An 18,704-nucleotide genomic window follows, 5' to 3' on the forward strand; every position below is an offset into this window, starting at 1 on the left:
ACTGTAAAAGTTCTTGATTTGGTCGAAGAAAACCATATTGACACATCTTTTTATACAAAATATCACCTTTCACTAATGTAAAATTCAAATTGTTTCTGTCAATATCTTCAAAGCTTTTCAAACAACTATGTATTATGAAGACAACACAGTTTGTCATACACTGTTTACCCCTGGATTCATTAGAGAGATAAACATCCCCTTGACTAAAATTAGCTTGAACTACTCTTTTCTGAGAATCATTTGTAGCCATTTTCTTTCAATAGTTTAACTGTGAACTATCGAATGGTTACGATTAAATAATTATCCTAATCAATAAATAAATTGACACAAAATAAGCTAGAATTAGTCCTGATCTGTAGAGCATACTTGCAACTGTATCGGATTCATTTGGCATGACTACGAAGGGAACTTGAACATCAGGCAGGCAAATATTTTATGTCGATTATTAAATTACGCTTCATATAATATCTCGCAGTTTTTTAAAAAAAAATAATTGATTAAGATATTGTCATTCCTAAAAAAATTAGAATAATTTAGCCAAATGATGAAACAAATGGACACATAAAACTCTACATTACAAGTATCAATTTCTAATTTATAAAAAAAAAAACTAGCTAATACACCATCTACAAAAATCTTATATTCTTTGAATTTGTAATCATAATTCAAAACTAATGGACCTTTTTAGAATTATCTAAACCAGGTTTCAAGAAAAGTTCTACAGTTTCAATATTAATTTTACAAAATCAAAGTTCACACTTCTCATAAAGACAACATTGTTGTAAAGCATAATTGATCTACATTTTGAGTCTTTGTCAAAATTCAAGTTGTATGTTTCTCATATAATTCACAATTTTTTTACTGACTCATTGTTCATAAATGTGTGTCTCAGAATTCTTAGTCGTGTCAAAATTCTAATTGAAGGTTCATAATTCTCATGTTAATCTCATAATTCTCATAAAATCTCTCATCAAGGGTATCATCAAATCTCTCATAAAGTCATAAATCTCAAATGTGTGTCAAAATTCTCAGTCGTGTCAAATTTCTCATTGGAGTTTCAGAATTCTCTCATGTATCTCAAGTCTCTCATTGTTCTCAAATATATATCATTATAAACAATCGTATTTATTATAAATTAATAAATATTGGCGTAAATAAAATTCTCATTCAAATACTCTCATATTATTTTAGTGTCTAACGTTAAATGATAACAAATAGATGCTGCTTCGACGTACTACTTTTGAAAATGGTAAATTTAAAAGCAATTAATAATTGCACTGTATGTAATTTTATATTCAGATATATGATTGTATTTACCTTTTCTCAGTCTGATGATTCTTTCTCCGCCTACTTTAATTGTCTTCTTCTTGTTTAAACAGCTCTCAGGTTCGCCCACTTTTAAGGTAGACTGGTTCGCTGTCACTGATTACGAGCGCGCCTCGTATAATCAACTTGAAATTCCTAGCGTCAGCATTTGGAATCAAGGGCAGGCTATCCAGTCTAATGTTTAAGATTTTTCTCGCCTTCTCAAGTAAATAATGTATTATTCCGCGGGTTTGACCTCATCATTTATAAATCAAATATATCATGCAGTAATTAAGTGGTAAATGGTTAATTTCTGGCATTTCATTATTAAAAGTGTAAAAGAAATAAAGTTAAACAACAATATGAAAACTCTAAACACCTTCTTTTTAGAACTATATTTCACCGCGGAGATATTTTATGAGACCTTGTACACTAATCATAGAACCCCACTTTGTTTAAATCATGATAGAGGTCGCTGTCGAGGTTGCGTTTGATTTCAAGGTAGATCCACGAATTTTAAATCTTAAGTTGCTAATGTGTCCGCTAAGTGAGAAAATGACGAAGAATTGAAAATTATTTCATGTGCAGTATCAAACATCTCAAACGTTTTTTAAATTAAAACTTTATATCATTGGGCACATTTCGGCGAATTGCTCTTATTATCATACATGTATATTCTATCGAAACAATTCTAACTTTAACTTAAATAGAAACTTAAACGGCACCCAATCTCTTCAGTTCACAAAAACTTGATTGTAGCAAATATATTTACTATGTCTGGAGATTTGTAGTATTGAACGCAACCACGATTGAAAATACCGATAGATGTCGTTGATTGAAAGATCATGAGATCTGAGAAACCCTAATATAAGTGCTTGCGCATGCGCTTATAATTAGCGCTTAAAAATTGAACGGAAGACCTACTCGTTACTCGTAACAAGATTGTATCTAGTTTTTTTACCAATTATTTGACCCCCAGGATTACCAGAGAATTTTTTAAGCTTTTTTAGGTCACCTGAGTCACTCAGGTGACCTATTGCAATTGGTCTTCGTCCGTCGTCGTGCGTTAACAATTTTGAATTTTTAACTTCTTCTTGAAAACTACCAGGCCAATCGTTACCAATTTTGGTGTGAAGCATCTCTATGGTAAGAAGAATATAAATTGTGAAATTCATGGCTCTAACATCCCTGGGGTGCCACAGGCGGGGCCAAATATGCAAAAAAAAAAGCCAAATTTTCAAAAATCTTCTCTACACCTACGCATGTGAGGAATAAACTGGTTGTATGGTTATGATGTCCATGAAGTCCTCTACCAAAATTGTGAAATTTATGGCCCCTGGGTCAGGGATTCAGAATCTAGGGTGGGGCCAATTCGGCCATATAGTAAAAATGTATTAAATCTTAGAAAATCTTCTTCTTTACTACCATATATATTATTTAAAAACTAAATGCATGATTATGATGTCCATGAAAAAATACTGAAATGTTGCTGAAATTTTTGCTGATTTTTTGTTCAGCACTTTCTGAAATCTGTCTGGAATGTTCCAATTTCAGTCAGATTTCAGATATAGAATTCAGAAAAATTTCAGATAATATTCAGAACAAAATCAGCAAGAAATTCATATATGTTTCAGCAAAAAATTTACATGAGGGCAATTCTTATAAGGAAGCACTTATGTAATGAACCAATTAAGGTGGAATAACACATCCTCACAAAATGGCTGACCGCTGATCGAAACGACATTTCGTTTTATTAAAAGGATTTTATGGACTGATGTATGTAACTTACTCCATAGCAGAGTGGATAAAGTGTCGGATTTGTGATCTGTACATCCCGAGTTCGAATCCCGGAGGAGCTCTTGTTGTTACTTACTGGAATAATTATTTCTATAGATATTCATTTTTTATCCCCAAACTGCAAATTTTTTGCTTATTTGACATTTGTACAGTCGGGCAGTTTATTTATCATTATATCTTTAATTATCAAAAAAATTCCTGTTAATTTGAGTGACTTTTTCCGGGTGTGTTATTCCACCTTAACATCAAATGTTTCCCCCAGAAATTTACTGCAGCTGTCCAGGTAAGATCCACGTACGCCGAATTACATGCTTGATTGATCGCTGGTGTGTTTTCAGAATATACAAATTGCAACTAATGACCATAGTAAAGTACAGAAATGAGTATTTTACAGGAGACCCTAGTATAAACATAAAAAGAAATATGTTAAATTAAGTTAAAAAAAAAAAAAGAAAGAACATCAGTAAAAGTTAATTACAGGTCTTAGTGCTTGATTTCAGTTTTATTAATAAGTAAATATATTTGCCGAGGTTACACATATCTAATAAACAATTGAGACTGAAAAACAATGCAATATATGTATAACAGGACCTAGTTTTTAGCTTGAGATATTAAGAATTTCAAGAGATCAGAGTTTAAGAAATCAAAAATATGTTTCCTTAATTTTAAAGAGAATAAATCTGGACCATGGTTTCACTGTTGCAAGGTCAACATTTTTCTTTGAGAGATCGAAGTTCATTAGGCCATAGAGTGTCACCTATATATTTACCAAAATAAATGGTCCCTTCCAATAAAGTGTTTACTTGTTTTGAAACAAAAAAACAACTTTTATTTAAACGTTTTGATCGAATTAAAATGATATTTTCAATGGAGGAATCGTTGAGCCATAGTTTTGTTGCACTTGCTACCTTATATGTTTTGAGTATGCATGAAAGTATTTCACGAAATTTTACATACTTTCAGGCGAAAAAAATGTGGAAATGTTAGAAGTCCATCAATCATATCCTGCTGGAAGAAAATCTAAAAGAGTAACAGCTGTTCAACTGCCAGTGATGCATAGAAAAACAAAGGGGCTTGAAGAAATTGAACCAAAGAGTAAAAAGGATTTAACCAAAAAGTACAAGGTACAATACAAAAGTTTAATAATTTTTGGGTTTTTTTTGCGAAGTTGAACATAACCAGTTAATGAACTAGATACGATCTCGTTACGAGTAACGAGGAGGTCTTCCGTTCAATTTTTAAACGATACCATTAAAATATCAATGAAATTTCAGAATTTCCACTCAACCCCTCCCATTCAGATAATGTAAACGATTGTTATTATCCTTTCAAATGCTTCACAAAGTGTTTTGCTTTTTCACATACAGCACATTAAAGATTTAAGGTTTTAGTCCCCTAAAAAAATCTTAATTACGTCATCAATGGGTGTGGCTTTGAGTTTTACAAACTGATATTGTTACGATCAACAACTTTGCTTCTAAAATGCATAAAAAAATCTTTATTGTTTTTAAGTTATTTGTAATAGAGTTTTCGAGTGATGAAATGATTGAATATTTTAGGGGCCAGCCCTTTAGATTCCTAATGGGGACAGCAATTCGTTTTTTGATAGATGGAATCGATTTAAATCATTAATTCAAACATTTTCTCTTCTATGATGTCTAACAAAATATGTCTACTTCTCTAGTTATATTGCGTCAAAGGTTAAGTACTTTGGCCCCTAAAAATCCCTAATTACATAATAAATGGGCGTGGCAATGATTTTTTCTAATATATATTGGTACGATCAACAACTTTGCTTCTATAATGCATTACAAAATCGTTATCGTTTTTAAGTTATTTGTAATAGAGTTTTCGAGTGCCTTGGCCCCTAATTTAAGGGGTCAGCCCCTTTTTCTTGATTTCTTTGAAAAGGTCTTAAGAATACAAACATTTTTTGTTCTTACACCCATGTTAAATTGTTGATCATTTTTGTGATACATATGATTGAATATTTTAGGGGCCAGCCCTCTAGATCCTTAATAGGGACAGAAATTCGAGTTTTGATAAGTGGAATCAATTTAAATCATTAATTCAAACATTTTCTCTTCTATGATGTCTGACAAAGTATGTCTACTTCTCTAGTTATATTGCGTCAAAGTTTAAGTACTTTGGCCCCTAAAAATCCCTAATTTCGTAAGAAATGGGCGTGGCAATGATTTTTTCTAATAGATATTGGTACGATCAACAACTTTGCTTCTATAATGCATTACAAAATCGTTATCGTTTTTAAGTTATTTGTAATAGAGTTCACGAATGCCTTGGCCCCTAAAAAAAGGGGCCAGCCCCTTTTTTTTGATTTTGTTGGAAAGATTTTTTGATTCTCTACCACTTTTGTTATATATGTCTTAACAAAATATCAACTGATAAAAAGAGACAGATCAAAACGTTTGAAAATTTTGAGTGAAAATTCGTACTCAATTTTCGTGCCCAGGTGAGCTCCAAGAAATGACGCCACTGGCGCTAAACAAAATAATAGTGCACAACTTCAGACTATAGACTACCTATCCTGAAAATTTCATAGTCATATCTCTGATAGTTTCTGAGATCAGCTCTGCACAAAATAGGTCGTAAAAAACTACAAAATGGCCGATAAATCGGTACCGGAAGTGACGACAACAAAAATTTCAAAAACATATAAAATTTAGATTATGACTCATCATCTGTGGAAAAATGTTTAAAATCGGCCGAACAGTTTTCGAGAAATCGCGTGCACAAAATTTGGAAAAAAAATTAATAATAATAACTAGACACAATCTCGTTGCGAGCAACGAGGAGGTCTTCTGTCCGATTTTTAGAAGAGGAAATGACCTTGCCTTTTATCTTCATCAACGAAACATATCAGGAAATGCAGATGTGATCTAAAAAGCGATGGATGAAGATTATACACCCCGTTGCATCCCTAATTTGAAAGACCAGACCCATTTTCTTTCATATTAAATAAGAGGTCTTTTGACCTAATAACAGGTCTAATGACATGTAATAAAAAGAAACCGAAGAAAAAAAAGAGGGTCTTCCTTTGTAAACGGAAGACCCTAATAACAATAAAAATAGAAGGGTCTTCCGCTGAAGATGGAAGACCCTAATAATAAAAAACTGTTTTCTAAATCTTAATTGAAGAGTGTTTTTCAACTTGTACTTAGAGTCTAACAACCCTTTTATGTTGAATATTTTAGTTAGAAAATTAAATAAAAAGGAGAGAAAGAAATAGAGAGAAAGAACAAATATTGACTCCGGCGAGATTAGAACACGTCTCAAAACATGGCTGACGGGAAATAATTCCCGAATTTGTCTTTGAATTTGGGGCGTTTCCGCCCAGGATAGGAGCTGAGTTTTTGTATGAGATGAAAAACAACGTGTAAGATGTCTGACTATTCAGATTTGGTAACAGTGCCAGGTCATTTGAAATATTGATGCGTGTTTGTGTCTGGAGGGAGGTGAAAAGACCCGAGGTTGATTTTCGTCTTAAATAAATCGAAAATAGAATTTTGAGGTGTGGATCTCGGATTTGGTTAACAACAATAAGGGGAAGTCCTAAAACAATGACTCATGCATTTTACCCGTGTATTTCAGTGTTGAAAATATTTTTTCGTGTCGTTTACTATTATGTTTGACTTTTATTTCAGCAATATTGATAAAACCTTTATAAATGTAGAAATAACGAAATCACTAACACGTAAATTTATTCGGTAAAAATTTTATAACAGTAATTTCCACAGTTCTAACATTCATTAGCAGTTCACACGCTATCGTAGATACAGACTAAACGGAAAACAAGAAATATACATGCAACAGAAATATTACGCGGCTGCTTACATCCCTTGTACTGTGTAAATTTTAAGTCCCCGTACAGGCTATACTCGCCGTTTGATCTCAGGAATTTCTTCTTAATTGTTCAATCCGCTGCATATTTGCCAGACAATAAGAATTGGGTCCAAGGTACATTTACACAAAATTTCATTAGGATTGAGTAAGTGGCTCGGGAGTTAGAATTTTTTTCTACAGTACATGTCAAGCACGCCAATCGAAACTCAAATGCCCCAAAAATTCATAAATCTCTTTAAAATGAACGAATAGGTCTGGTCATTAGTACAGTAATGTAGACTTGAACTAGGTTGATAATAAAGGTTCAAGATGAAAGATCCAGTAAAATCAGGCGAGAAAAACTAAATGAACTAAACTAAATTTAAAATAAACTAAAATTAAACTAAATTTAATTTCCACGTATAGGCAATAAGCGCCGTTTAATCTCAGGAATTTCGTCTTAATTGTTCAATCCGATGCAAATGTCACAGACAATAAGAATGGGGTCCGAGGTTCATTTTCACAAATTTTCATTAGGATTGATTGAAGGGCTTGGGAGTTAGAATTTTTTATAGTACATGTCAAACACGACAATTGAAACTCGAATGCCAAAATTAATTATATTAAACGTAGAATATTAAATTCTAAATATCACATATTATACAATTTCCAAATAAAATACATATGTTAGAACAATGTACGTATAAGCGTTGTTTGAAAGATGTAACTATTGGTTTTTTTTTTTTACATCTATTTATGTTAAACCTTGTCGCAGTCACCCGTTCGTTTGTATAGTTACGTGTATAAACTTCGGAGGTTTTTCTTAATCCCGACAGGCAACAGATTTGTATCAGTATATGGACATGCACAAAAAAAGGAAAAGGTACACCATCTTTAATAAAAATGACTTTTTAGCGTTGACTTCCAATCAGTAAGAAGACAATCATTAAACAATGAATTTCAAATTATTTGAATCCATAGACATTATCCCGTAACTTGATATAAAATATGTATAATTTTTGGATGCCAATGTACATTTAGCTTCTATCCAATTTACTCCATGTTACCTGTACTAGTTCTTATTCAAATGCTAAGACATTGGTACTTGAGAGAGAGAGAGAGAGAGAGAGAGAGAGAGAGAGAGAGAGATATATTTCATAGTGTTTTATAGTGTTCAGGAAATCAATATGTGAGCAACATATGTCAATAAACGCATGTATACATGCATGCCTGTATCTATATAATTATGTGAATGAATACTAATCAGTCCTCCTTTTAAAGCCATGTCAATATCGTTGGTGCATTGCTAAATGTTGTGTGCATACAATCATGGAGATGGCGGCATTTCTTTGATGCCGGCAAACCGACCCAGTGAACTCTAATGCGGTCGTACTGCAGGGGCGCTTCGGCGGCATGTCTTTGATGCCGGCGATGCGACGAGCGTCTGAATTAAGCAAACTGCTGACAGAAACAAGATCTATATTTGTACTAAAAACCTGTTATTATTTTTATTTATGATAAAAATAAAACGGAAAACAATAAAAACCACCATTTTAAAGATAAAATCGTTAAAAAAAACAAAATTAGGGAAGAAAATATAATCGGCACTCGGGGACGGAACCTGGGTCGACTGGGCACAAGTCCAACACTCTAACGACTGAGCTACGCGGACTCTGAAGGTTAAGGTGGAATAACACATCATCACAAAATGGCTGACTAATGATCGAAACGACATTTCATTTTATCAAAAGGATTTTTATGGACTAAAACATGTAACTTACTCCATAGCCGAGTGGATAAATTGTCGGACTTGTGATCCATTTATCTCGAGTTCAAATCCTGCAAGGGCTTTTGTTGTTACTTACTGGAATAATTATTTTAGATATTGATTTTTATCCCCAAACTGCAAATTTTTCGCTTATTTGACATTTGTACAGTTTTTTTATCATTATATCTTTCATTATCAAAAAATTGCCTGTTAATTTAAGTGACTTTTTCCAGGTGTGTTATTCCACCTTAAGTTTCAATTCAGTTGGGAAGGAGGGAAGTTAGTGTGGGTGAAATAGTTACAGGTAGCAAGGGACAGTTTCGGATAAAGTACCCATCAATATATTTGTAAAATTGAGAGTTGCTGTACTTGAAGGCTTATGAGTGTTGCTAAAATTCATGAAATGATTTTTAATGATTATCATTCTCTTGTTGAAATTGATATGCAATATATAGGCCCCATATGTTAGGAAATGAGAATCAGAAGTAAAATGCAAAACCTGCGACTATGACTGTTATGTTGACTTTACACAGCGAAATTGCAAGTTACAGACGGGAGGTAAAATAACATGAAAAGTAGGTGGATGGGACAATTTGTAAACTATACACCGGTAAGTTTCTGTCATGTGATAGTGCAACATTCATGCGGTACAGAAGGTCAACCCTTGACAGGGAATTGGCTGGGGAGGTCTAAAAAGCTGAAAAATCATGAAAAATTAGCAAAATATGAAAGGGTCAAAATCTCATAAAGACCAGTATGTAGAGAATTTTACAGGTTTTGATTAGTAATTTTCTTCAAAAATTGGTGATTGGCCTTATAAAGAGTGAATTAAAGGTATTTGTGCTGAATGGGAACTGAGGAAATCCTAGTTACAGTTACTTATAGTTACTGAAGACATGCATCCCTTGGCTACAATAAATTGTATGAATCTGTCCTGTGCCACCTTCAAGACTACATGGTATTTTCAGATTTCTCCTTTAAGTGTAATTTTGAGTGGATGTTGTACCATAAGTTTTTTGTGAAAATGGATGATTTTCTTTGGCTATTAGATGTCAATTACATGATTTATTAGAAAAAATATTCAAGGGGAGTAACTCCCTCTTAGATGTGAAGAATGACCACCACTAGAGTTAATATGCTTAGAGAGTAGGTATTTCCTATCCTGATGACAATTAATTATTGAGATAAGAATAAATACTTTAAAACAGTTTTTATCAATTAAATCATTAAATTTATGAATTTGCAGCCATTTTGCTGTCTGATTTTATGAAATAACATTAAGCCACCTGACTTATATCACCCAATTTTTTAAAACAGCATATTTTTATTTCAAATGAACTTTACATGTAGACAAATGCAGATATCAAAGTATACAATATGTCAAAAAACTCAAGTTTGAATGGTCCTTCCTATCCAAAAATGATAATTTAGATGTATTTACAGAATTGAAAAAGCCACCCCTTATTATACCCCCGCAAACGAAGTTTAGGGGGGTATATTGGTTTCACCCTGTCCATCTGTCTGTAGACGCAACTTTGTCCCCCCTACAGAATTTTTTATTACTGCATGGAACAGTTTGAAAATTTGTACATATGTTGAACACCATCTGAAGTGCACCTGCAATTTTTTTTAAGATCAGACAAGATTTAATGATTTTATGACAGTTTTCATTTTCCTTATTCTATATATTGTACACTAATGTTGAAGAGTAAGGGAGGTAATACTTACAGATTTTATTGATTAATTAATAGTATTAAAACACTCAAAAATATATTTATATAAATACATCCAGATTGAGGTTTTTGTATTTATTTCTTAATTAATAAAAAAAATTATTTTTTATAAGTATTCTATCAACTGACAATGCAAAGTTTTTGTTTGTCAATGATAAATTCTTAAGAGCTAATAAGAACATCAAAGACAAGTGTGGCTGAATTCATTTGTCCCAAGGGAGCCATTATCTGAGCCTTGTTTCAGATGGAGCAATTGTGTTTAGAGGAAATTAATAATCTGCAAAATGGGTAATGGTTTTGGGGCTATTTTAAAACTGTTTTATGTAAACCAAAAGTTCTATCATTATAAGGAAATAAATAATATCATTATTAATAAAGAAGTTAAACTATTTTTAGAGGTTGTTTAAATTTATTTGTCAATTAATTGATGAAGTGAGCCTATTGGGCATTAATTTAAATGGAATTCAGAATTACTGATATGATTGTAGTGTTTTGGCAATTTTAAAATTGTTTGTAATATTAAATTTTCTTTTTTACATACTTTTACATAGTATGGTTATTATGGTAATGTTTTGCATTTGGGAGTTTATTAAATTTAACAAGCTCATCAAAGAAAATCATAGTCCTATGGGATCAATTTTCTGATATGGATTTCCATTGTGCCATAGGAGAAAGTGAGGAAAATTTGAAACAACTAATTGCATCTGTCAAGACTCTTATTAGAAAGATATTGAAAGTTTTATCAACAGAAGAGCATTCAGCTTGGCTACCGGTATTTCCATTTACTGCAAAGGGAGGGGTTATTGTCATTTTGTTGGTTTCTCTTTAAATCAATTAAATTAAAAAAATATATATCATCAGATACATACATTTGTAAATGTATTACTGTTATAGATATGTATTTACATATTCTGACAATTTTGATTTTAATTTTTCTTTGTTAACTATTTTTTTTTTTTTTTTTTTTACAATTCTAGAATTTTTTTTTGTATGTGTTCCAAACCTTTATTATTCAATTCAATTATTTGTTCCATTTGAAATTAGCCTTGCGGGGGTATTAGTCCCATTAGGACAGTTCTAGTTTCCCATTGACTCCATTACCATTACATGTAGGATATGTAAATGTACATTTGACCTTCAAATAACATCTGCTATGATAATTACTCTTGAAATTAACAAGAAACAACATATTTTTACCCTTTTATGTATATATGCATCAAAAACGTAGAAAAACATGTAAAATTTGAACATTTTTCATGGAATTCTCATTCGTTCCCAGGTACCCAGGTGTGTTTGAATTTCATTTTAATTAAAAGCACACATCACACTTGTAGGTCTTACTAATTTAGCGAAGTTAAAAGGAGACTATAGAAACCAAAGTATATATGATATCCACTAAATATGATTATAGGCTTACTTTTTCATGGAAACAAGAAATCACATGTAGGGCGACATGTCTTTTTGTAAATAAAAATGCTACAAATCATCCATTTACCAAAAAAGATCAATTTTTTAAAATATCAATGATGGTTGTTTTCAAATATGTGCAAGAAATGACTCAAGGTTCATAATATTAGGTTAAAGTTTTCAAACTAATGCTTCTTGTGAAATTCAAAAGACAAGGGGAGGGTATACATGTAAAGGTATTTCTAAGTGATGTGATGCTTTTATCATGATAATATCAAGTAGATGAACAGACCCTGAAACGTACTACGTCTACACCACACGCTCGCTGCACGCTCGCTACACGCTCGCTAAACGGTTCACACGAAACGCTGAACGGTTTACACGAAACACTGCACGCTTTGCCCGAAACGCTAAACGATTTACACGGTACGGTTTACGAGAAACGATTCTCGCACGAAACGATTTGCTCGCTTTTCACACGCTTTGGACACGCTTTTATCCTGATCGATTCGGGTCCTTTCGGATTTTTACCCTGACTCTGTTAGTAAGAATTGATTTGCCCGAAATGATTCACTCGAAACGCTAAACGGTTTACACGAAACGCTAAACGGTTTACACGAAACGTTTCTCGCACGAAAGTCGAACGCTTTTTTGGTGTAGTAGTACGTTTCAGGGTCTGTATGTAGTATTGAATAAGGTTTCTATTTAAGGAAGTTGAACAACAATTGACCTCTAAAAGATTAGGTAAAGATGCTTTATTGATGGAGAGCCCTATGAATCTGTGTTAAATAGAGGAAAGTGGAAATGGTGGATTCACTTAAATGGCCATATTTGTTTTAAACCTCAATGGAATTGGCAAAATGTGGTGTACTTTTTCTCAGAATAGCATAAGCTTTTTAATTTTAAGACAAGATGACTTTTTAGAGAATGTAGCTTAAGTGTATGTTAAAGGTAGCAAGGGACAGTGTCGGATAAAGTACCCGTCAATATATTTGTAAAATTTAGAGTTGCTGTACTTGAAGGCTTATATTAAGTGTTGCTAAAGTTCATGAAATGATTTTTAATGATTATCATTAGTTAGAGGGGTACGTGTCTCTTGTTGAAATTTATATGCAATATATAGGCCCCATATGTTAGGAACATGAGAATCAGAAGTAAAATGCAAAACCTGCGACTATGACTTTACACAGTGAAATTGCAAGTTACAGACGGGAGGTAAAATAACATTAAAAGTTAAGGTGGATGGGACATTGTAAACTATACACCGGTAAGTTTCTGACATGTGATAGTGCAACATTCACGTGGTACGGAAGATCAACCCTCTGCAGGGAATTAGCTGGGGGAGGTCTAAAAAGCTGAAAAATCATGAAAAATTAGCAAAATATGAAAGGGTCAAAATCTCATAAAAACCAGTATGTAGAGAAGGCTTTGACTAGTAATTTTCTTCAGAAATTGGTGATTGGCCTTATAAAGAGTGAATTAAAGGTATTTGTGCTGAATGGGAACTGAGGAAATTCTAGTTACAGAGTTCCGAAGACATGCATCCCTTGGCTACAATAAATTGTATCAAAAAAACTGTTCCGTGGCACCTTCAATGTAACACAGACAGGCATTTTACTCCTATAGTGTCCTTGCTGGATTATACAAAACATGCTGGTATGTAAGATGTTCAGATTATTCGTTGAATACCAATTTTCCTGGATTTCGTTATTTAGTTTATCCACAGAATTAAATGTTCATTGAAATGCAATTTTTATTGACACTTTGCATTGATGGGTCAATGGCCACGAATTTACATATCCTTGAAACTGTGATTTTCACTTTGTCCACAAAAATTGATGCCCTTAAATATTACTGAAACCACAGTATTCTAGTAAATTTGAATGTACATGACATTGTATTGATATAATAAATAGTGCATAATAAATAGCACTTTCCAGGCGTAATTAAACCTTTTGCAAGGCGTCATTTCATTTTCCAGTTGAAATTTTTACAGGCATCATTCTATTTTTGCAGGTGTAGCTCATTTACATTTTTCGCCTCATATTCCTGCCTTATCCCGTCAGGTTACCGCTTGGTTTACGCCTGGAGCTTCTACATCTACATCATCATATCTGTAAGGAAATATAAACTTAAGACCGGAATCATTCTCTATTCTACGCTTCTATTCCCCCATTATTCCAGGTGGAACATTTCGTACAGGTGTTTCAAAATTATCTCACTTAATTGGGGCCAGGAAAATTTGAGCTTGCCAAATGACGCCTGGAAATTTGAAATGGCGCCAGGAATCCGCCTCTTCTACTTAGGCATAACTTTTACAAATTTTGTCTCCATATTCCCCCAATGTTCCAGGCGGATTCCACCTCGAAAATTCTGACAGGATTTGTTAACTAATTTAAGGTAATGAAAAAAGTTATTTCTCTGTAGCTTACATTATCAACAACAGAGGTTCCAGTAGGGTATTTTTAAATAAACTATTTTCATGAGCTGATTAAGCATGCAAGGATTCACCATCATAAGAACGGAAGGATATACCGTATTTTTGGGAAATTAGGTCGATACGGTTTATTGGGCAAAGGAGGCCGTTTTTAGCCATAAAATAAAAAAAAGTATAAATAGGTCGACTTCGAAGAATTGGTCAAAAAATTACCGCTAGTTCTAATGAATAAATGGTTTAAACTAATAACATTATCATATAGTAGCCTTTAATCTTATTTCACAGTTTTAAACAAAAGGGAAATAAAATGTATTTCTTGAAAACATCGTAAGAAAATGTCTGAAATTGCGTCAAAATTTTCAAACCAAATAATTCAGTACGGCCGGTTTTAATTTAAGATCGTTTTTTATTACTTCCCTGCCATGTGTACAAACTGGTGTTAACCGGGGGATAGTTACCTAGCCTGGAGGCATGACTACGGTAGCACATGCCACCCTGTGTCTCTGTGTGACTTTTTACTGACGTGTATATACACACGAGTCAACCTCTGATCTTATTGAAGCCTGCAGGCATGAGTAGCACGTGCCGAGAGTTCAACTGTGTATAAACAAAGTAAGTGCTACCCAGACTGATTTCAGAGACACCTGGCTAAAATTTCATCGAAAGTTTTAATTATGTTGAATATACAGAAAAAAACTTGTTCATGTATTCTATTATGAAAACAAATTGTTTTTTTTTAATTTCTACCCGACGATATTACCCTTTGTACGGTTCTCATTTTACTTTTACCGCGCGAAATCGATTTCCTGTTTATCGTAAGAACACGATCAAAATGCATGACAGCATATAATGATTCAGTCAGTGATCTAAGTAAGAAATGTAAGAAGAAAAAAATCTATTTACATTTAATTTTGTTTAAATGATAAATTACTACAGTATATTGATTAAAATCCATACGATTTTTACACAGAAATTCAAGCTGTATTATAGTAAACACTCATGATATTTTTCGAGGGTTGCATAAATTTTTGCAAAATTTCATATCAAATTTTCTAACCAAAAAAAAAAAACATAAATTGGGCGAAGCGATGAATAGGGCGAGGTCCACATGTCAGGGGAAAAAAGTATCGACCTAATTTCCCAAAAATACGGTAATTTCTCTTGTCGAAGAAACAAATTACCAATTTTTTGGTGGTAGATAAAGGAAAAAAACTTTTAAAAGACATTAACCAGATGCTACAAAAGTGTAAACTTGATCTGTAGTTTGACATTTTGGAGCTGTTCAGCAAATTTCACATTATTCCTCAAACGAATAAAGAGAAAAAGTGTGGAAAACTGAAGTGGGACAGACAGACGGACGGACGGACAGACGGACGGATGGACTGACAGACGCAGAGGAAAGCTATTGTCCCCTCCGGTGAAAATCGGTAGGGGACTAATAAACATAAGATCATCTTGGTGTCTAAGTGGATATGAATTATGATGCAACTGACATGGGATCAGTAACTCTTGTAAATAGTCAAGTGCAAATCAGGTACTAGTCAGTTGCAAGCCTATGGACCATTTTGTAAAATAGCAATATTACCATTTTAGTCAGTTTGGGAATCAAGACCTATATGTAGTACATCATATAAGACTGTTCTTGAAAAAAAATCTCTTGACCAAGTTATTCTAGCTGCAGTATACATAAATTCAATATCATCAAATAATTTTTCTTTTTAATCTGAACAATTGACACAGACAATATCTGCATATTAAAAAACAGGCCTTAGTTACAAATGATTAAGATTTTTTAAATGGATTCTCTAGAGTAGATAAATGTGTGTAAATTAAACATGATAAAAAATATAAATAAAAAGCAGCTTAGATATATACATATGTGGATATGTTTTAGATTTGTTTGTTACTACAATCTTTGTTTTTAATTTTACAGTACATATACCCCAGAGATTCGCCTTATGTACCAAATCTTAATGAGAGTTACGTGAATACACGGTACAGGAATGAACAAGTAAGAGACAAAGAATATTATGCCAACATGTTTCTCTCTTTCTGCTCTTGCTGAGATGAAAAAAGAAGTGAAAATTTTGTTTAGGGTCTACTCTTCGGGCACTGGGTTACAGTGATCAGTCTGTTTGTCTGTCCATCTCTCCAATGATCAATTCTCGAGTCTGTTAACATTTATTAACCAGCCGTCAAAGTTTCACATTTCTATCATGATTAATTTTAGAGAAGATAAGGGGACAAAATGGTCCTTTGAAGTTCCATAAATCCTCAAAAACTCAAGTACGTTTGATGCTTTTTCAGTCTTGTAAATTTATTAAGAATTGGTCTAGTAGTTAACAAGTTAAAACATTCTTTAAAAAACTAGACTTTGACCCGTGCGTGCATGGGTTGACATTGCATATCAGACATTTACGAAATAATTACATTGACACACTTCATTGTTGACATTTACATAACAAATAATGCATACAGTAATGCTATTAATTTCACTACACTTTTTTTAGATAGAAAAATCTTGCTGTGTCTTGGGAAAGGTCCTCACCACAGTTTAAATGCCTCCCGTATACCTGTAATGTAGCCGAAAATTGCAGAATTGCTCCGAAACGATTTTAGAGAAAATAAATGAAGTTGCATTAATAAGTCAAATTAGTCAAATTAATCATAATTTTGAGACTGTAAATACCTCATCTAAAATTTTTATTCATATAATGGAAGAATTCAACACTTTTTCACCAATGAACACGTATTTTCTTTGCTACAGAGACAATACACAAAACGCATTCAATAGTGGGTCCGTAGAACATTTATCATATTAACGATTAAACATTCTATCTTCACTCTCCTAAGAAATATAATGTGGATTATTTGCATCAAATCAAATTTTTTTTTGCCATCACGAAGACAGAGGTAAGTACATGTAATAATTTGATACATGTATGTGAATTTGTTATTTTAAAATTTCTCTCATGAGAAATCATAAATATATATGAACAGAATCTATAGCAAATTTCCAATGAAAATTTACAGGTATTTGTTTTATCATTTCTGAGTTTATTCATGCAAATATGATATTGTGGAAACATAAACTAAAGATCCTGTTAGCGTGAATGTATTGCGCACGAGCAAGATTGTAAAATCCGAAAAATCCAGATAATTTTTGGAATTTTTTTAGGAATATTCGTTGATTTTTAATAAGTGACGCTTGATTGAGAAAAAATAAAAACAAATCGGTGATCTTCAAGTACCAAGGATGTTTAAAATATATAAAACAAAAGACAGTACTCTTCCGATTTATCTGTATCAAAGGCCAAAAATTCAAGTGAGTCTATTATTTTAATAAAGAGGTATAGATAACTACAGCAAAGCTCATTGCAAAGCTGTAAAAGAGTGGATCATTCGTAAGTGTTGAAAGTTAAAGTCAGAAGTTCCTGTTGGAAATCCGGAATTAAGAAACCAGTAACTAACAAGTACTTCAACAAAACAAAATAAAACCCTAATTTTTTGTGGTATGACTTGTGAAATGTGAAATATTTCAGGTACGAATTATTGATTTAATTGAAATACGGATGCCCATCTAAACAGTTTTTAGCTCACCTGAACTGAAGGTTCAAGTGAGCTTTTCTGATCACCTGTTGTCCGTCGTCCGTCCGTCTGTCTGTCCGTCCGTCTGTAAACTTTTCACATTTTTTACTTCTTCTCTAGAACCACTGAGCCAAATTTAACCAAACTTGGTACAAAGCATCCTTATGAGAAGGGGATTCTAAATTATTAAAATAAAGGTCACAACCCTTTTTAAAAGGGAGATAATTGCGAAACTGCGAAAATTGGGTGGGTGTCTTAAAAAATCTTCTTCTTAAGGATGACGTTTACTCAGAATGAAAAAAAATTCCACTGATGATAATGAAAAACCAACTATTGTGTGTTATAGACCTTACATGGTAGTGTTATTCTTCACTTTCAAAAAAGTAGGTCAATGACCTACTTTCTGAGTTAATGACCATTGAATATTTTTGGGAAATTCAAGAAAAATCCATAAAAATTTTACACTATAATTCAGATTTTTTAATTGTGAAAATAATACAAATTGCTTAACTCTTTAACAAATGAAATACAGTTTATGAATGGTAGTGACATTAGATAGATACAAAGCATTCAGTTTTCTTTCACAATTTTTATAGATATTCTAGTCCGAATTTCCTCTATCAGTTTTCAAATTACTACCCATTTTTGATTCAATATAACAAAAAACTGAATGATGATAATGCTCAAACATTTACAGTATTAAACTAAGTATATTGACCTTTCTCTGCTGGTATAAAATTTATATGAGGTCAATGATCAAAATTTTGAGATATGTTGTCTTGTATCATTTTTAAGCATTTTTCAATATTTTTGTAGTGTGTGCCATACG

At 32.7% G+C, this 18,704-nt stretch overlaps 1 protein-coding gene across 3 annotated transcripts in view; it reads left to right on the plus strand.

Moving 5' to 3' along the window:
- Nucleotides 1–18,704, plus strand: part of LOC128155234 (uncharacterized) — a 228,681-nt gene that overhangs the window by 64,385 nt on the left and 145,592 nt on the right. For all 3 annotated transcript variants that reach the window (XR_008239583.1, XM_052816843.1, XM_052816844.1), the window contains exons 5-6: nucleotides 4,066–4,226; nucleotides 16,221–16,298. Coding sequence is in view for 2 of the 3 variants with exons in the window: in XM_052816843.1 (XP_052672803.1) it covers nucleotides 4,066–4,226; nucleotides 16,221–16,298 (239 nt within the window). In the remaining variant the exon portion in view is untranslated. The remainder of the gene's footprint in view (nucleotides 1–4,065; nucleotides 4,227–16,220; nucleotides 16,299–18,704) is intronic.

Source organism: Crassostrea angulata, chromosome 7, assembly GCF_025612915.1.
Source record: "Crassostrea angulata isolate pt1a10 chromosome 7, ASM2561291v2, whole genome shotgun sequence".
Classification (NCBI taxonomy): Eukaryota; Metazoa; Mollusca; class Bivalvia; order Ostreida; family Ostreidae; genus Magallana; species Magallana angulata.